Source organism: Thunnus thynnus, chromosome 8 (genome assembly GCF_963924715.1).
Source record: "Thunnus thynnus chromosome 8, fThuThy2.1, whole genome shotgun sequence".
Taxonomy (NCBI): domain Eukaryota; kingdom Metazoa; phylum Chordata; class Actinopteri; order Scombriformes; family Scombridae; genus Thunnus; species Thunnus thynnus.
The window spans coordinates 27,279,985-27,301,109 of record NC_089524.1 but is presented as its reverse complement, the minus strand read 5'-3'; the positions used below and the strand labels follow the sequence as shown (position 1 = coordinate 27,301,109).

The window sequence follows — 21,125 nt, the reverse complement described above, 5'->3', positions numbered from 1 at the left end:
CTCGGGAAGTGGTTTGAGTGATCGGATCACAATGCGTCTTGGTGGTCGTTTACACTTGTATTTAGTGCTGTCCACTTGTGATCCGATCGCCCAAGATGCATTTTAAAACCAAGTGTAAACAGGGTCTATGAGTTGAAGTTATATATCATGCATTTTTAGATAACATAGTTAATCAGTTAATCACTGCAAAAAATCAGGCATTCTAGTTCATTTTACAGTGAAATGATGGTAATCTGAAATAGTCCTGTTCAAGCTGAAGCTGTTTTATTGTGTGCGGTTTTATTGTGTGCAGTTGTGTGCATGTGAAGATTTAATGTGACCTTGAATGTTCGTAATTCAGTTTATTGCAAATGGAGCATAAGAACAGAGAGCTTGTAAACCCCGAAGAGGAATGTTTTGAAATACTGAAATGATTCAAACTCCAAGAAGTTGAGTCTTAAACTCTAAATGAGAAATAATTTGATATGTTTTTTTTCCAGATCATAATTGGATTCATATTTTACACTTATTGCTTTTTTTAATTACCAGTCATACGTGTATAGTGCTGTAGCTACACTTACCTAAAGATTAAATAAGTTGAACAGGTGAAAATGATGTGGTTAGTTCATGTTATTATATATTTGTGGTGTTCTTGAAACTGCTAAAACATGCTCCCCATAGAGATTATTTTGTCTGTATCGCTTTCCATTGCACTCAACTTGTGTGCTCAACCTATCTGCACTATGAAGCTGGTTTAACATTTATATTTGCTGTCTTACACAGAGAACCGTGTTCACTGTATTTAAATCTGTGCTTCTAGCGCTGATTCCAGCACTGTTCTCCATATTTGCCTTTTGAATTGTGCAACTACCTGATCCTGTTCGTGTCTGTGGTAAAAGTGGAAATATTGCAAAAATTAAGAGAACTGAAGATAAACTTGGGTTACACTTTACGTGAACTCCAGAATCTAACATCAAAAACCAAAATATTTTGAGACCAGCCACATTGCACATTTTCGTTAGTTAATTTTCATAAGGTCATACCTGCCAACATTTAGCTTTCAAAATACAGGAATTTCATTGGCACGTGTGGGGGCTGTAGGAGGTGATGATGAAGTGAAAAATAGTGTCTTACCATACCTGCCAACATTTTGTTTTCAAAATCCGGGAGTTTTGTTTTGGCACATGAGGGGGGAGTAGCGGTGGGGGGAAGATGAAGATAACGAAAAGATAACGTTTTACAGTACCTGCCAACATCTAGGTTTCAAAATATGGGAGATTTTTTGATGGTGGTGGCGGTGGAGGGGGAGAAGATGCCAAAACACTTAGCTTCTTAGTCTGCGAAGTTAGAAATAGTTCAATAAAAACACAGATATGTGTGGTCTACACTAGTCTGTTAGTTTGTGGATTATTCAAGCTTTTTAACCAAGTAGAGTCCATTTGATAGATTTGGTAGTTTAATTCCATGGCAGCAAAATGTTTTAGTGATTGAATGGAAAATAAAATGGTACTTGAGTTGAAAGGGAGCTGTCAATCAAGCTCGATCTGATCATACCCCCACAATCCTGAGCAATGGTACGAGCAGCCAAATTAGCAGTTTCTCAGCTAGGTTTTCTTAAAGTTATGAACATTTATTTTCACTCAGATTGTTGTGGATGCTTAATGAGACACTCAAATTTGATATTGTGTATGCATTTTTACTATTTCAAGCCAAGGTTCCAGTGGCTTTAAACTTTGGCAAATTCTTGTAAACTTAGCTGCTGGCTGAGACAAACCAGCACCTCCTCTTTACCAGCAATACCTGCAGGCAGTGAATCCCATCAGCAGCAGAGGGAGGATGACAGAGGACAGGAGGAAAGACTGCCTGCGCAGAGAACAGCAGTGCACATGCCACTTGAATCGGGTTGTGGTGACAGATGAATTGAAATTGCATGTCATATGTGGATTGTGTGTGTAGATTGTGTTTCACAGATGATCTGGCAACTTGGGTGATGTCACACAAAGATACAAAATTTATGCATCCGTGTGTATGATGATTATTCATAATAAGGGTTGAGGGCCATGCAAATTGTGGGAGTTTCCCAGGAGAAACAACAAAATAGGAGCACAGTGGGAGAGGGGCTGAAAATAAGGGAGAAACCTGGGAAAAACAGGAGTGATGGCAGGTCTGCAAACAGATAAAATGTAAGGACATGTAAATATCTGTTGCGACTTTATGCACACAATGCACAAAACTATCACTCTGTTTGATTGCCAAGTGACAAAATAAGAGCTCCTCATCAAAGAGGGCAAATAAATCAGTATTTGTGAATATGATTTAACTGAATATTAAGATATTATAAATGTGCTGAATTAATAGTGTTATTATAATGTATTGGCTTACATTGCCTGTCTTGACTGATCTGAGATTACCAACAAATAGTTAATTTGATATGGAAACAAACCTACACACTAACACTCCTGAACTTTTTGGCCGGGATGGTGGTGCCAGCCCTAATAACGTGAATGTCTGTCACTGACTGACAGTCACTGAGTAATGAAGTTACGCCATTGGTTATTTCGAACCAACTGGCAGCAACGGCGGAGATTTTTGAGCTAATAGCTAAAAGCTGTTGTAATATTCCATGTAGAACTATTAAAATGTCACTTTATTAAGTTTAAATATTTTTTCAGGTGAGAAAGTAACCATTTAGATTCCCAACATACGGTCAGTTTATCCAAATAATGCCTGTTTGGAAATTTGCTCTCACGTTTTCAGAGGCGTCAGGAGCTGCTGGCCGGGTGAGACCAGCCAGTCATCTCAGCTCTTGGCAGCCAAACTCCTGAGATGAATGGCTGGTCAATGTCCGTCGTCATCCCGGGACAAGATGAACATGATCTGATGAACTGATCTGTGCAGCTCTTTGGTGATTCACTGCTAGCTCTAATGTCTCCCAGCATTTTAATATATGATATAATTCCTTTTGAGCAATTCCAAGCAATTCTTATTGGACTGAATGGATGCCATTTTTGGTCTGGTATCCAACTCTTATAATACATCCATGCTGTAAGTGCACCATGCTAACCAAGCTACCAGCTAGTGTTAGGGTTAGCTCCACCTTCTCGTCCAAATATGGTAACTTCTCATCTATTCTGGCTCCAAAAATCCAAGATGGCGACGGTCAAAATGCCAAACTCGTGGCTTCAAAACCATGCTCAAAAGACCACAAACCAATGGATGATATCACGGTGGCAACGTCCATTATTTTTATACAGTCTATGGTGTCCCATCAACCCCAACTCCAAACTAGATACAGTGTTTCAAAATCTATGAACCAGTTCTTTCATTCAAAAGCAGCAAACAAGAACAGATATGCCTTTATGTGTTCATTCTGAGCAAATTATTCTGGTTTGGAAAAAAAAACATCTTCACACATGTGTAAAAATACTCTAAAAATTGCATCACATAATGGAATCAAGAGGTACCTGGAAAATACTGCTCCAGTTATGCAGTGGTTAGACTTTGCCTGGTGTTTCAGCCTGTAATCCCTCTCTCACAAAGTTACTGTTCAAAGGCACATCAGATATGAAAGCAAGACTCTATTTGCTACAGGAAGCCATTTTCTTCAGGGAAAAAGTGAATCTTCTGATCTATCCTGCGAGGGCTGAGTATCACATGAACTGATCAAAATGACATATCAATAACTATAAATAACTTTGACTTCAGGCCATACATACCAAGCCTGTTATCTGCATAAAAGAGATGGGGCTGGATGAAAAAAAGAGGCAATACGACTGCACTTTAAAAATGGTAAATTTTTTATTCACAAATATTATAAATACTGTAGGATAATAACATTTAAATGCTACATTAAACAGTTGGAGTTTAAAGGTTCAAAGTTGAGAATAAAAGCTAAATCCTCTTACACATATCATGAAAATATAAAAATAAGTCATAACATTCGGAACCACCCATAGTTAAGGCAGAGCTCTGGTTTACAGAGGAGTGAGTCTGAACAACAAATTGAAAACATAAAACAAACGCCATATTCCCAGAAACTGCAGGTCATAATAATGTGTCCAATACTTCTGTTTTCTGTCTGTGCTACAGTGCTTAGTATATCATCCAGTGAAGGGCAATCATCAACATACCACAACCTGAGAAGTGATGGACAATTACAAGTGTTACAAATACATTATTGCATTGAGTATCGCTTATAGATAAGACATTGAATTCAATAATATTAAAGAGGTGTTGCGTTGGCAACCTCCCTTGTATCCTCATCTCTTGACATGGCTGGGTTATCATACATCTGCAGACTCTTCTTGCTGTCCATCTGGATTTTTTCGTCCTCATTCTTTTTGCAGCACTTGCTGCACTTGCAGCACCTGCAGCAGCAGCAGCAGTGTTTGCCACAGAAGCCAAAGGTCGAGGTTATCACGGTGTCCCAGGGCGCCAGGGAGTGCAGGGGCCGGGGCAAAAAGTCCCACGTGCGCAGGAAGCTGGGCAGGTAGTTGGGACAGCGAGACTGCATCACGTTTACAATGATCACAAACACGACCAGCACGATGATGGGCACACCGACGCCGACCAGGGCCTGCCACCCTGCCAGTGACAGGCTGAAAACAGAGAGAGGGAAAACCAAGAAGCACAGGAAGAGGTAAAGGCCAGCAAACCAACGGTATTTGGCCGTTTTGTTCCCCAGCCCTCGGGCCAACCTGATGGGCAGCCGCGTGATGGGGATCGGATACCACAGTAAGATACCCATGATGTTGAAGAAGAAATGGCAAAGTGCAATCTGGACAAAAACACAAGCAGATGACATTCAAACACTTTTAGATCTCACAGAAAATATGGATAAAAAATAAACAGGCACAGAAGGGAAACTTTTTTACTTTCTTACCTGCAGGGAGTTGGCTAGTGTTTCTCCAGGGCTAGCCATAGCAGCAAGTATAGCAGTGGTGGTTGTACCAATATTTGACCCCAGTGTCAGAGGATAGGCTCTCTCAAGGCTAATGACACCAATACCTGGTGAAAGAAGATTGGCAATATGTAAGTCCTAGAGTAAGCTTAAAGAAAAGCTTTTAGAGTGACATTATTGTGTAAATGATGACTCACCAACAAGAGGAGTTATAGCTGAGGTGAAGACGGAGCTGCTCTGAACAATGAAAGTCATTCCTGCTCCCACAAAAATTGCAATATAGCCAGTAACCCAGCCGAAGGGGAATGGGAAGTCTGTAGTCAAACAGAAAAACAGGAGGTGAGCAATAAACCTGATGAAGTGAGCACAGTGTGACTGCACACATTATAACTACATGACCAGAGCAAATGAGCATTTCTGTCAAAACAGTATATTTGTGTCTGAGCTTTCTCCACTGACCAACAGGACTGCTGCACCTGTAGGCGAGCCAGGAGAAGCAACAGAGAGGCTGTGCCTGTGTCGCTCATCAAGCATCACCATAGAAGCAGATGTGCTGACTATCAAACAGGCGAGATTTTCATTTGTTTTTTTCTTTGCTTTTTTACCTGTGTTGAGCACTTTCTTGATGACCACAGCCACCTGCCCCTTCAGCATGGAGTTGAGCAGCTTGACGATGAGGATGAGGCAGGTGCAGAGGCAGAGCAGAGACAGAGCCAGGAGAATGAGGCCCACTGCCAGGTCTGGCAAATCAGCATTGACGAAGAGGTGTTTGCCTGTGATGGACAAGTTAAATGATTAGATGATTGGCATCAAAGTGTCCTCTCTGGGCTTGCAGTATGTGACAGTTAAAATTAGCCTCGTGTGCGTGACTCACTCTTAAACAAATCTTCTATGATAAATGGAACTGATAAAAACAGCAAGTCTTGTGTTTTCTGAGTGTGTCCCTGTAATTTGAAAACATAACTGAGGGCAGTATATGAGCCAATACCGGTTTCTGATCTTATCAACCTGGAAGATAGTGATTTTAAAACATGTACTTTAATTGGGGGCAGAAGAAGTGATCCGCTTTATGGTCACGTGGCACTCAGGTGCGTCAGTGAGACGGCATGAATAGACCTATTAAGCAGGCACAGGGGTCAAGGAAGGGTACTAGCTGAGTCACTAAAACAACTCAAAGGTAGTCATTGTCCAAACATCAGAGGGTCTGGATGAAGGAGATTGTTGTAGCGGAATGGCTCGCTCATATTTCACTGGGCTTTGGTGGATCAGGTAAACCTAATTGCTTCGTAAATGTTTTTTTTTCTCTCTCTCTTGACCATGGGTATTCACAAAATAGAGGCACGCTTACATTTCTCTTGGTAGTCTGTCCAAGTCGAGTTCATCTCGGTCCAGGTCTGGTTTCCATCTTCCCAACAGATGGCACCAGCAGTGCAGTTCTCCACCGTCTTGTTCCAGAAAGTCTTAAATGGAAAAAATCCACGAAAACAGCATTAGAGCAATGCGTTAGTTAAGGAGAGCAGATGCCTAATTATTAAGAAGTCAATGCAGCTATGATCATACACAACAATCCACCTTTTATAAAATAACACAGCTTTGAAAGTATGATGTAACAACAGAAACACTGTGGTCACGATACAACAAGGACAATATCAGTCATTAACAGATGAAAACCTGAGGTAACTATAGCTTTATCATGTTTTTACTGTTACTGTGTTATGTTCAGTGTGTGACAAACTGATCATTTATGCATGTGATGCAGCTCTTGTTGATTTCTTACCGTGTTGGTTTCAGTTTTGCACCATATTTTGATCAGACTCTTGTTTCTGGCTTCTAGGTTCCCAGTGGCAATGTCAGTGATAACAGATTTGTCCAGCTAGTGGAAGACAAATGTTAACAAATTTTATTTTAAAAAAAGGCATTTCTTGTTAATGTTGCATATTCCATGATGATTTCAATGTCACCGTCTCTACCTGGATGATGGAGTTTGTTACAGGGTCTGTGATGACGTTGAGCAGGTCGGGGGCGTTCTCTCCACCCTCAATGTTAAAGGATTCAATTATAATGTGGGTAAGTTTGTACAGCACGCCTGTGGCTACTTCCAAGGGCAGGAGAATCAGCACAGACAGCCAGTTAAAGAAGTCATGGACAGTGGCACCAGCAAATGCCCTGGAAGTGAGAAAAGACCACATTCTTGAACATATACCAAATACCGTTGCTAGATATCAGTTTCAGAAGTATTGTTCTACTACTATGCTGCATTTCTTTCCCTACATGTGTCACATATTTATCATCACATGCTCTGATTTACCTGCGGAACTCATTTCTATCTCCTGCCTGCATCATAGCCACAATAGTGTTGGTGACAGATGTTCCAATGTTTGCGCCCATGACGATCGGCACTGCAGACTGGACATCCAGCACTGAAAAATATAGATAGCATGATGTTAATAAAATGTAATATAGCTATGAGTAGGCATGTGGATGTGTTTCTGTGCATTTAAGTGCAAGTGTATGCGTGCATCTTCTATTTGTGGTATGTCCATGTGTGTGCTTACATCCAGAGGATACCATGCTGACCACAATGGAGGAGGAGGTGCTGGAACTTTGCACCAGCACTGTGACTAACACCCCGATCACCAGCCCAGCCACAGGGTTAGACAACACAACATTGTCCTGGAAGATGTCACCAGCAGCTTTTCCTGAACACACACGCAAACACCCTCAAGTCAATAACACAGCAGACACTGCTCCATATACATTACATAAGCAGGTTCAACTACACTTTGTAGTGATAATGACCCAAGGTATATAATATAATTCTGCAGATTCATTTTACCTCCGACAAGCTGGAAAGCAGAGCTGAGAATATCCAGGGAGCAAATAAACACATAGAGAAGTCCAAGCAGCAGAATTAACTTCACAATACCAGTCAGCACTCTCATAATCTTTCCTTTTGTATCCAACTCTGTCAAAAAACACAACAAAGTACTGAATTAGAGTCAAGTTTTGCAAAGGAATACACACTGCGCAGTGAGAATGTCGAGCTGCCTCACCTGACCACTTGATCCCTGTGTCTTTCAGCTCTGGGAGATCCCAGGGATTCTTGTCATCTGGAGCTTCATTCACCAGGTCCACGGTGGAGTAGGCCGGCAGAATAGCCGAATCTTTAGTTGGAGTGCTGTCATCTGAGGGAGGGCAGTAAGGAAATGTTAAAGAAGAAGGTGGCATCAGTACAGTTTGTGGAGAGTTTAAGTATCCCAAAGAAAAAGGACATACCGTTTAGACTGTGGGAGGAACCAGTCTCCACTTCTGGTCTAGGAGCCATGGCTACCTGGAAAAGTTACAAAAATAAAACCAAATCAAATCTTTTTCATATACATGAATTCATAAAATTACACAATTAGAAGCAGCAGGTCAGCTAAAAGAACAAACAGGTGTTGGAAGTGGAAATTATGTGCATGTATTACATGTGCTGAGCACCCTTTCAAAAACGAGCTGACTTTTTCCAACGCAATAAACATAATGAACCATCCTCAGTTGGACCAGCTTTATGTATGATAAATCATGGAACTAAATCTCTAAAATGACCGTGATAAAAATGAAAAATAACACAGAAAAAAAGAAACATCATCTTATCAACGTTAAGGCTCTGCGAGAAAATCTGAATAAAAAATATCCAGTTGTCTTTCACATTCCCCTGAAATTTCTCCATCCTCAAATTAGTTGCTTCCTTAAAACTTTTCTCGATTACAATAGTTTCACATGTCGACACAGTATGTGAACATCTGACTTTTTCCTTGATAGTACAATGGTAATGATACGCACCTGGTTATCCGGAGCTTCACCTGGGTTACCTGTTGCTCACATCGAGGCTGAGCGCTGCTTTTATAGCGCCGCGCTGAGCTCACACACGCTGCACTCAGTTCAAAGGTCGTGCACACATGTGCGGAGTACGAATGACTGGTAGGTGAATCTGTATGTGGGGCGCGCTGTTTAATAAAAGCTCACCGACCAAATGGTTTGAAGAGCTGCTCTGAAAATTAATATTTATCATATAGCCTATTTTGAATTGGGAGAAAAAGGAAGTTGCCACATACAGCACAAGTTTCTTCTTGTACATCTCATTATGTATAATAACACTTATAATGACGCTGGTATAGCTAACAAATATAAATCGCCTATGTGTATAAGATTTATATTGTTGGTCAGCACCTGTCTTCAAGGTTTTTTTCTAAGCAACAGGTGTAATACATAGCACATGTGTGTAATACAATGATGAAATCAAAGACCCTGCCCCCTGGTGGCTGTAAATCAAGCACTAAGCTGTGCTTTTTTCATCAAGGGGTTGCAAGAAAAAGTATGAGGGGTCACCAAATACTTCTGTTCCACAACATAATGTATATTTTTCTAAATTTTTCCACAGGCCTCTAAAAAAAAAATAAAAATCCTTGAATTAGAAAATCACTCTGCTCATGTCCACACCAGAGCCATAACCTGCGATCAGGGGTCACAAGTCCATTAGCTTATTTTTCAGTGGACACAAGCCAAAAGAGTTGGGAATCATGCCAACTTCATATCGATCCTCTGCTGCATTTTGTGTTGTTAAATGTTATACGAAAGTCTACATATTTTTATGTTCATGGTCTAAAGGTTAAGTGTCACACTGGAGTAATAGCTTTTCCATGTTATACATTTCACTATTTGTACAGTGTCTTGTAATTTGAGCCAATATGTGACTGATCACAAGTGCGACTGTAATATGAATACTGTTAAAAGCAGCTAGTATAATGCATAAAACCATCTCTGCTTGCAGGCATTATCCGTACCCACTCTCTTCACACAGGTATACATACACACTCTCGATCTTTTTCTCTCTCTTAATCACACACAGACACACACATTTACAGCTCCTTAGATAACACACACACACATACACACGCTTGTATGTGGACATATTTATTGCTTATTAGGCTAGGTTTATAGCGATATGACTGTAACATTATGGCATATTACATTTGAAATAAATAGTGTGAATATAGGTTAATGATTAAACTAGGAGCATGTTGCGGTTACTCCCAAACTGCAATAAAAAAATCACTAGAGGTTTAATATTATGCTTATAAAAAGGGTTCACTGAGTTGATGCAGAAGAATAAACTTTAATAACTTCAAGCAGATCTATGTCTTGTTAAACTTATATTCAGTAAATTATTTGGATATTTTTAAAAAAATAATGATTAATAACTCTCATCATTCATATTTGGTATGGAATACTTGCTTCAATGGCCTTTTAAGAGCAGTTATTGAGTGTAAGGTAAATGTAGGACTTTTGCGTGGGTGTTTCAGCAAGACTTACTCACATATCTTTTGAGGTTATATGTGGTTCTGAAATTGAACTCCAAGGACTTCAATCTTTGAAAATGAATTCCAGCCTTGAGAGTACATCAAGATACATTCAGTCTGCTGTTGTCACTAGAGTAGCTTTTAAAGTTTAGATTTGATCCGTTTATATGTGCTAAAACATTTTTTAGATCAGCTTCTTCATCTTTCATCACTTTTAAGACTCAAATATATGAGTAAAAAACATTCCTGTGTAATCCTTAGTAACTGCTTAAATAATTAAAATTAATAAACAAAAATCAGAACGTATTGTAACATATTTTAATTTGCTTAATTTTCCTAAAGGGTGAATAACCTGATAGTCTACAGTTAACAGGTACCATGTTATCTAGCTTCAAAACAGCAGCTCAAAACCAACAATCATTATACTTTACTGCTTGACTACAACAGAAACGATAATCTGATGGCAGGTCAGACAGTATCAAGTACACAGTGTTCAGGCAAAAAACATCTGGCAGAAAGTTAAATAAAATAGATAAAATATCCACTCAAAAACCTCCCCACTGTACAACATTCAAAATGGAACATGATGAAACAATGTGCTCCATTACAGATGCAAACATACAGTCAACACATCCAAAAAATAATACTCACTTACTCATTTTATCAGAATAATACATCACATGGTCACATAAGAGCTTAAAAAAGTAAAAACATACATTTCTTAAATAATTTGAATACTTCATTTTATTGATTACAGCAGCAGAACTGACTGAAACCCATTACTACATAAAAAATGTGCCAAAATTTGAATCTGTATTTAAATGTAAATGAATAAAAAAACAATTATGCTTTTTATAATAAATGACATATAACATTTATAACATATTTATATGTTAGTTTTTCTTTGCACATTCTGACAAGTGAAAAGAAAATACATTTGAAATTTTCTGAACAACTTCACTTCATTTCTGAAACAACAACCATGCAAAATGACCAGCAGCATCACTTTAAAACTTGCCTGAACAAACTATGTGTGTAAATGCCATAAACATACAAGTACAAGTATTTAGTTTTATCTAATTTCATTCAATTTTTGCTCCACTAATTGCATGCAACATAATTCTGTGGTGACAATGCCTGTGAAGTGTAATAAATCACTAGGAAAATGTAATTATTTCTTCAAAGGTTGCATAATTGCATTTCACTGGGATTAATTATTAGCCACTAATTATTTTGCAGATAAAAGACAGAAAAGACAGATACTGAGCGATATTCAGATGTTTTTGTCTCTGGGTAAATAAAAACATAAATTGAAATGAACAGTTGCTGGTGGTCTTTCAAAAAAATAGTATGACATCAAACGTGACTTGATATCCAGAAATGAAAATTGCGCAGACATTGCAGCAAACTGTCTGACACCACATGGCACTGTTCAACCACAGTCAGGATAAGTGAGCACTAAAGAGGCACACTGAATTGGTTAAAGCAAAGGGGAGGTCTTTAGAAATGTGCAATAAAATATAGTCTTTTGTTCACTTGATATAAATTAAGGCTGAAATTCACAGTTCATATTGAGGTCCATGACGTATTTATCGATCATTAATTAAATATCTATCTAGCATGAGTCACTGATAGTTACTGATAATTTAGTGCCAGAGGCTTCTGTGCAGTTATGATCAGTAATATTAGGCAATATTAATATTAGTAATATAATAGTTATTTGATTGGTTCTAACAGTGTTTCTAGCTCCGTCCTTGACCTATACAAAGTCTACACAGTAATGTGATATGATCTGCGCATGAAACAAGACTGAAGACTCACAGTCAAGTATAAAGGAGCATCTTAAAGTGGCTGCTTTTTACAATTCATCTAGTCATTTATTGACTAGTCCATTAGGTTTGATGTAATGGTTTTTTCCCCCATGTGACTTCAGGAGACCCACATATGATAGAAAGATCAGCTGAGGCTTACCTTTAACCTTTGGAATGCTGCTTTCATTGTACCTCCACCCACACGCTAATCAAAATACTGCGTAACTGTTATTACCTTCTTCTTCTGCAAACCCAGAATTACTTTTTTATTTTAAGGGAATACATTTTGACATCTTTCTTTTTTAATCTATCTGCAAGAACTACTTTAAAGTCTTTACACCACACCTCTCCTGGTACAAATCAATATACTGTATTAACCGCCTCATATAGTATGACACATCTTCAGTGTTTTGTTTTCCTTATGAGAATTGTTATGGTATCAGAGTCAATGATTGTCCTCAGGTCCACTGAGTTGATGCCACTTATCTGCCATGCTGGCATAGTCCACACGGGGTCAAACAGTTTGCCCTCTTGTTACTACCAGGGGCCACCCTGTAGTACTACACTGTGAGCAGACTGTGCTGTAATCCATAAAACCATAAAACTCAGCTGTTAGAACTGGTTGAGTCTCCGGGGGCGGTGAGACTGAGTAGCCATCAAGGTTATGACCACAGTGTCACTCAGTGTGTGGGATGTGAAATACACATACTGAGCCACACTGTGTCTTTATACAGGTTTCGTCCAAATATTGTAAAGAGACAGTTTAAAAGACTGAAACAAACACTGACAGTATATTTTATTAAGCCTGTTAGAAGAATAGATTATGTGTATATGTTGAGGCAATAATGATAACACATCCAGTCATTTAACAGCACGGAAAACACCCTTTTGTCTAAGATTCTAGGGTAAAGTTTGGCATCTGGATGTGTTGAAATAATGTGAAAACACATAACCTCATACAAAATTAGTTAATATTTACAGAAAGAATGCAGCATAAAGCATATCTAGGTTCTGTGTAATACCAAAATGTATTAGTGTCTTCTCAATTATAATGTTCTTGTCAAGTTGAGTGAGATCCCTCTGCCTCCAAATGGCCAGAATGTGATTTCAGCTACTGTAAGCTATTACAGTATGTATTCTTTTAAAACCAACTTATCAAAAGCAGTGAGAATGCATATTGTACAAATGTCCATCATACTTGTTGGAGTGCAGAAAATTGCATGTGGAGCATTACACGCTCACTCTGTGTTGTATGTTATATAGTTTATTGTGCACCGAAGCACACAGGTGGTGTTGTGAATCAGATGGGGTCTCATGACCCTCCTAAGAAACTGTGCAAATGAGGAAATAATCATTAACATTTTAACAATTCAAACATTTCACCATCTTTCAGAGGTTACAATGCAGTAGGAGCAGCAATATTCTGACAATATACAGAAGAGTTAGTTAGATGACAGTAGTCTAATGGCATTACTGTAATGGCATTGAAGAGTAACTAAAGAGAAATCACTTTCTATTGAGGTACATGTCATGTGTTTGATGTCAGAAATCACTGCAGTGTGGTCTCTCTGCTCCTTTTCTCTCCACTGAGTGGAGCTGCTGTGATGCTATCAGCTTTGAGCAGGTTCCCACATCTACCAGCAGATGGGGATAAACAAATGTCAAAAGGTTTGTGTTCATGTCATTGCTTGAAGCAACACTTCACCCATCTACAGATTATATTCCTTTCAGTGAATAGTGTATTTGTGCAAGGCTAAACTTCAATATTTGCAAAGGAAATTCTCTCCAAAAGCTTGAAACCAGAGACTATAAACTCTTATATACTGACTCATTTAAAGACTGATGTGTTGGAGCTGCTGAGGCCATTAATGTTTGTTTTTTACTTTTACATCAATTTTAATTTTAACTCTCATTTTAAAATGAGTCTGGATGTGACTGATGTGTGCTTCTCATTGTCAGTAGAGCAGATGTGTGTTCTCTCTTTACAGATGTGAAATTTAGCTTAAGTGATAAATCAAAGATGAATGAATTTTTATGGGATGTTACGATGTGAGTATCTGAGGCAAGATATTCTTCAGTGTGGACAGCAATAATCTGATGAAATCAGATTGGAGATAGAAATATAAACAACTAATAAATATATATGTTCCTGACAGTCAATATGTCAAGCAAAAAATGCAGGCTTATTACAGATGTAACCATCTAAATGTTAATATTGTAGCTTTGTACTTATTACCAAACACTTTTTTATAAAACTTCGCTGCTGTCAGCATACACACAGCTGAAAGGCTACAGTAAATGATATTTCCAGGCTTTTGTTCCATTGATCACTCTAAAAATAAATGTAGGCCCTTTCAGACATGATATATTCAAACAAATTTGAGAACTTGTTATGTACCAGTTATATTGTGTTATTATCATCATCTATTATGCTAAAAATAACAAAGACGTGTCAGAAAGTGGATGTACATTTGTCAAAAAAGTGTCTCTAATTGCACCTGTTATCTGATGCAGCAGACTGCTGAGGTCGTGCATCAAGGTAACCTATTGCTGCTATTTATCTGATGTGAAATGCTGCTTTCCAGCTCAGCTCCCACCTGGATGTATCATACAGTGTGTTCACCATGGCTGACTCTTGGCCGACCTTGGTGATGATTGATAGGAAATACTGATGCATAAGTCACCCACGCACACTGATGGGCAGCCATTCCTCATTTTCCTTATCACACAACAGGAGGGGAGGAAATATCAAGTGGTACGGTGCATTTTTACAGAGGTGGTGTGACTTTCTACACTTTTCTAACATATTCAGAAATGCATGAAAAATGCAGATTTTGTTTTATTCTGCATGCTGCAGTGCTTTGCGTGTTGTTGTTTTTATGTGACTTATTAAAACGCAGGTTCAACAGTTCATGAGACACATGTTTATGGTACTGTATGAATTCATTGTTGAAATGAGTTTTAAATGCAACTATATGCATTTACAAATAAGTGTTATATTACTATATTCAATTGAAAAACTGGCATTTCAAGTATTTCAGTTTTTAATTAAATTTAAATATATTGCATCCTCTTATTTTCTGATATTTCTTTAATGCTGACAGATCATCATTCATGTTTTTGACCCTGATGTGAAACTTGAAACTGAGCAGACGAGCAGGAGTTGATCAATTGACATCCAGAGGAATCCTCAGTATCGCAGCATGACCTGAAGAGACAACAAGAAGATTTTTTGAGTGCAGTACATTTCTGTTTCTCTACAGACACACAGGTGAGGTATTGCTATAAATCAAACAGAGCAGGTGTATTGATTAACTTACATCACTGAGCCACTCGGTGAAGGCAGAGGTGCGCGTGAAGACTGTGGGCTTCTTCACCTCATTGCAGGTGCGGGAGGAAACAAAGCTGGTGACGCCCTGAACGTACCACTTACCATCCTGACCCAAACAGTTCAGAGGACCTCCAGAGTCTCCCTGAAAGAGAGAGACATTAACATACTGTAGTATAAAGTAGCCTATTGTGTTCATAGGCAGTTCAATTCTGACAGGAACAAGAGGCTTTCTCTAGGTGCCTCACATACATTGCATCCAGATACAACATCTCCTCCTGCACAGATCATGGTGGTCTTGACGCTGATGCCCCACCAGTCACTGCGGCTGCACACACTGTGCTCCACCACAGGCAGCAAGGCCTGCTGCAACTTATCAGGCATGGGACCATGGGCTGAAACACAGAGAGAGGATGTAGCTGGTCAACAACACATGAATAAATCATATGTTGTGTGTAACAAGCAGAGTGTACAATGCAGATCGTGTTAAGGCAAGATTATCACCTGAATCACCATTTGATTTTCTATACAAATTAAATACGGCAAAGACAAGATAACAGATGAGGACACAGTGACATTACTGTAAAGGTTGCCCCAGCCGGAGATGTAACATGGTGCCCCATGAGTGGGGATCTCTCCAGCCTCCGGGATACAAGCCAGGCCAATGCTGTCGTTCATAATGGGGCTCTTATCCAGCTTCAGCAGGGCAAGATCATTGCTGAGAGAAAATAGTTCTAGTTAGATATTCAGTGATATTATCAAATACATTGAATAGTTGCAGTGTATGGTTAAATTGCTTATATGACTTTTTAATTAGCTTTTGGTTCTTTGCAACGGGTATAAATTAACACACAGTATCATTGATGCTTATATGCTTATTAAGGTTGTCACAGGGGACACAAAGACTAACTTATGTAATGGAGAAATCATTGTTTTGTTTGTCCCCAAGAATAAACTCACCCATCAGCCACATGGTCAATATCCCACTTGGGATGGACAATGATGCGCAGAATGTCTCTGATCTGTTCAGTGCCCTCTTGTTGGCTCATGTCATGCTCTCCCAGGACCACACGGTACACATCTCCTGGCCTGCAAAATACATGCTTTCTATCATTTCAGGGCACATTTACAAGTATTATATCCCTTATAATTTACTACACCTCACACATAGGAATTCACTGCTGTTTCAGCCTCACAGCTTGTCTTAATATTAGTCACCAGATGCAGTGCCCAGCAGTCAGCACCCAGCGAGGTCCAATCAGAGTTCCTCCACAAGTGTGATGGAAACGGCTGCCGTGCTTCACCTGCAGGGAGATCTGAGAAAAAACAGTCACTGTGAATTAATGGAAAAATAATTAAATAAGAGAATAGTTATTTATTTCACAAGTGAATGTGAAACATGGCGGTTACCTGCCAGGGCCAGCTATGGGGACGGGCATCCTCTCCATTTACTACCCTATTGGTGTTGGGCTTGACAGCAGGTGTACCACATCCAAAAACTAAAAACACATAGTAAAGGATACCACATTGCATGTAAACTTTGATTTGAGAGCATGTACTGGAGCTAACTGACTTACAGTAATGTTAAATCTGTATTTATTAACCACAATGCTACTGTTCTACTGCTCAGTTTGACCTCTCTAACCCCATACTCACCATATGCTACCTGGAGCAGCAGGAGGGCCAGTGTCTGCAGCATGGCGTCAGCTGGTAGAGTAGATACACACTCTCTCTTTCAGCTCAGCTCAGCTCTCTTATACTGTACCTCCTCAGTGTGTCCGTCAACACAAACAGTTTGCATTGAACCTGTGGAACTCTGTTATCAGCATCCACTGCCGATTGTAACTGGGAAAAACTTCCTGTTCCACAGATGCATCAGTCAGTCTGCTAGACTGCAGCTGCACCACACTGAGCTGATCTGTCTACTATGGGAAAAAAATGGGGGTGTTCAAATGTGAGCGAGACAAGCCTGAGCCTCTGCAGTTTAGACAAGATTGTGAATGTACATGTGCCTACAAACAGTACATGTGATGTGTGTGTGTGTGTGTGTGTGTGTGTGTACAGATAATTTCCCAGCACACCATTTTGCAATACAGTAGAATAAAAATAATATAACATACAACTGCAAAATCCAGATGTGAGAAGTTAACTAGAGATATTCTGAATTTAAGAGAAAGAAACAAAAATCTTGAAATTTAAATAATAACTGCAACATCTATGCACTGAAGTAAAATCTCATTTTGTCCCCTGAAATTAAATTACAATGCCCCCCAGACTTTTATATTACATTACATAGTTTTTTCCAGCATGGGCTATAATACTATATTACTCTGGAGCAAATATGTACATTTTCCAGTGAACTATAATCCAACAGTTGCATATTTAGACTGTGTAAGGAATGAATAAAGCACAGTAATGTGACAAGATATATCAAAACCTTTTACTATTACTACTAATAATAGGAATAATAAATCTTCACCACACACAAAAAAGACAAGGAAATTGAGAGCAGATAGGTAGACAGTCTTAAAACAGTTCAGTCCATTTTGTAGCTGATCTGGAACTTTCAATTGTATCACATGATTTTCCACAGCAGATGGATTTTGCCCAGAAATTGTAGAAGTTCATTTTTCTGAGCACTTTTCTTGGTCCTGTTGTCTCACATTTGAAACTATAAAGGTGATGTTTGTAATACTATGACAACTGACCAAACCCCATCTGCTGAGGAAGTGTGATACAATCAAAAGGTCCAGAACAGCTACAAAATCAATCTCGCGGTTAGATTGTTTAGTCAGCCACTGTGTCCAAGGTGAAGAGAGAACTTTTAAATCCCAAGTCTTAAAAGTGTTTTTTCACAGGCAGACCAATAGGTTCCCATCTGGGAACTGGCTGTACTGTGCATGACAAGTGCTGTGATCATAACTTGTTGCTAACTTTTAATGCAGTTTACTTTTCTGGAGGCAGGATTGTGTAGCTACCTTGTCTGAAGCATGTCAGACTATAATAACATAATAGTAACAGACCCTGATAAACAGAAAATGCAAGAAGAAAGACCTCACGTTACTGCTGACACTGATTACACCATGATCTCTGGCAAGTGTAGTGTAAAAGCAGACAGCTTACCACCACATACAGTATATTACCAAAACAAAATGAAATACAACTGATTGGTGCTTAATAAAGGATTTGAACACATGAAACATGAAAACATGCAGTAGAAATGAAAAACCCCACCAGGTTGAACAAACAGAACAAACTGTTCTCAGAGTGAAACTTGGCTGTGTGAAAGTAAGAATGAGAATATAACTGAGGTAGCAACTTGGATCAAGTGAAGAAGAAAACTGGAGAAAGAGGAGAAGAAGGGAGAGAAACTGAGACGAGGGTTTAGTGTCGTCAGCTGTCTTGGTGCTTGCTGTACTGTGAGAAATAAATTTTCTTCCTGCAACCACAGAACTGGATAGCTTTGGGTAACCTTCAAGAGAAACAGTCCTGTAACAACTTTCTCTCCTTTAATAACATGTTATACATTCACGAAGGGGCCCACGCTCCTGCTGAATCTGGACCCAATTCTTCACGCCTCGCTCAGACAGTATCCCTTCCTCCTGAGGGAAACTAATATCGCTCTCTGGAGAAGACAGCGTGCATCTATAAATTTCCCCTTTTAGGAAGCAAATCAAATCAATATTGCCTCAACAGCTAAAAGTCTTTACTTGTTTTCTCGCTGTGTTAAGATAATTCCCTACAGTAGACATTGCATGGAGATTTAGAAGGCAGACATGTGCTGTATGTTTGCATAACATAGCAATGACAGAACTGTGAATAATTCTGATTAGAGCTGCAAAAGTTACAGCTTACAATGAATATACCACTGATGCTGTTTACTGGGGATCACTCTGGTGGGAATTGTAATTTATTATGAATGAGTGGGTAAAACAATAAATTCTATGAAGTTAAACAGTGAAAAAGAATCAATGGCACCTTTAAACCATTTCAATGTTAGAATAGTGCTTTTATTCAAAATGCAAATATTGGATTTCACAGCACTCTGCTGTGCTTTTTTTTTTTTTTTTTTTTTTTTACAGAACCTTCAATTCCAAAGAGACATTAAAGTCATTAAAGAGGAGAAGGAACAGAAGCACATTTGTAACAAACTTTGTACATTACACCATATTTTCATTTATAGTAACAAGTTCAGGTTTCTTTTATTACCACACAGCTAGGCTGGTGGGATTAATCTCAGTACAGATGGAATAGCTGTAACAATACATCACATACAGCACCAGTGCAAACATAAAGGACATAAGTGCAAAAGAAGAAAAATACAGTAGCCTACACAGTTCCACATACCATACAATACAATTAGACCAACTTTTGTGTATTCACTACACAAAAATTTGGTTCAATATCTGAACCAAATTTCATGGTAATCCATCCGACAGTTGTTGAGCCTTTACATTTACAACCACAAATGTCAACCTCATGGTGGTGCAAGAATTAAAGTCACCACAGTCATTATGATTCATCCTCTGGGGACCATAAATGTCTGTAAAATATTTCATGGCAATCCATCCAATATTGAAATATTTCAATCCCGATCAAAGTGAACTGATCGACTGACCAACACTGCCATCCATACAGCCCAACCAAGTATCATGCTCCACTGCCAGCGTGGCTAAAAAATGACAAGTCTAGTCAATGCTCGATTAGAAATGTCATGACGAAATGATTTCTATATCATATTACAGTACATAATATTTTATAACAAAATATATTTGGATTTTATGGTAAAATGGCTGAATGAATAATTATAGTTTGGGGTAAAATTATATGAGCTGTTCCTAAACTTACTACACCTATAATCCTTTTATGTTTTTTTCTTGTCGGCATGCTAATAAGTGCACAATGACAATGCTAGCAGGTTTAACATTGCCATCCATAGAGCTACACCGCTAGCTTGGCTAAAAAATGACGAATCCAGTCTATGTTCTATTAGAAATGTCACAAGGAAATGATTTCTGTATCATATTACAGTACATAATATTTTATAGGATATTATATTTGGATTTTATGGTAAAATAGCTGAAAAATATATAGTTTGGGGTAAAATTATATGAGCTGTTCCGAAACTGACTGCATTTATAACTCTTTTATAGTTATTTTTTTCTCTGTAAAAAATTTCCATCAAGACATTGTTCTGCTGAACTACGTAAATCGATATTTCCAAAGAGAAATATAGTTAGCCACAGAAGCAGGTCTGCTCTTTATTCAGTGGTAGCTCAAGACAGAGATAAATTATCTGCAACCAGCCAGCACAGTTTAAGGCCAAGTCTCCCAAGGTTTTCAGATATGTCAGAAATCTGACTAGTGCAGCCTGGAGACGGAGGAAATGCTGCCAATTAGACCTTTGAAACATAAATCACACTTTACTGCTCTGTCACATCAAGTAGCCAATATTCAGTTTCCAGTCACTAGAAGGAAGAATATAGTTAATAGAACGCATAAAATGCGTTGAATAAATGCATAGCACATGCAGTGTCTCATGAGTGAGTTCATGATATCACCTTTCACCCCAAGAGAGGAAAAATATGATGAAGGAACATGATATTATTTGGTCGAAAGCACAGTGCATATAGTATATCTAAGGCCAAAATTAGTATCAGAGGAACAGTTTGACATTTTGGGAAATACACTTATTCACTTTCATGCCAAGAGTTAGATGAGAAGATAGATACCACTTTCATGTCTGTACAGCAAATATGAAGCGC

At 38.7% G+C, this 21,125-nt stretch overlaps 2 protein-coding genes across 2 annotated transcripts; both read right to left on the bottom strand.

Moving 5' to 3' along the window:
• Positions 1 to 3,754: 3,754 nt before the first annotated feature.
• slc34a2b (solute carrier family 34 member 2b) lies at positions 3,755 to 8,791 on the bottom strand. The gene is made up of 13 exons (XM_067597667.1): positions 8,705 to 8,791; positions 8,156 to 8,210; positions 7,933 to 8,064; positions 7,716 to 7,844; positions 7,435 to 7,578; positions 7,188 to 7,299; positions 6,850 to 7,045; positions 6,657 to 6,752; positions 6,228 to 6,339; positions 5,485 to 5,652; positions 5,077 to 5,193; positions 4,862 to 4,986; positions 3,755 to 4,756 (listed from the first exon to the last, which is right to left on the bottom strand). The coding sequence occupies exons 2-13, from the start codon at positions 8,202 to 8,204 to the stop codon at positions 4,202 to 4,204; spliced, it is 1,935 nt and encodes a 644-aa protein (XP_067453768.1). The 5' UTR covers positions 8,205 to 8,210; positions 8,705 to 8,791; the 3' UTR covers positions 3,755 to 4,201.
• Positions 8,792 to 15,058: 6,267 nt separating this feature from the next.
• On the bottom strand, positions 15,059 to 17,325 carry LOC137188177 (chymotrypsin-like elastase family member 3B). Its single transcript, XM_067597669.1, has 8 exons — positions 17,017 to 17,325; positions 16,771 to 16,859; positions 16,579 to 16,676; positions 16,321 to 16,449; positions 15,942 to 16,078; positions 15,613 to 15,755; positions 15,353 to 15,505; positions 15,059 to 15,240 (listed from the first exon to the last, which is right to left on the bottom strand). The coding sequence occupies exons 1-8, from the start codon at positions 17,057 to 17,059 to the stop codon at positions 15,223 to 15,225; spliced, it is 810 nt and encodes a 269-aa protein (XP_067453770.1). The 5' UTR covers positions 17,060 to 17,325; the 3' UTR covers positions 15,059 to 15,222.
• Positions 17,326 to 21,125: the final 3,800 nt, after the last annotated feature.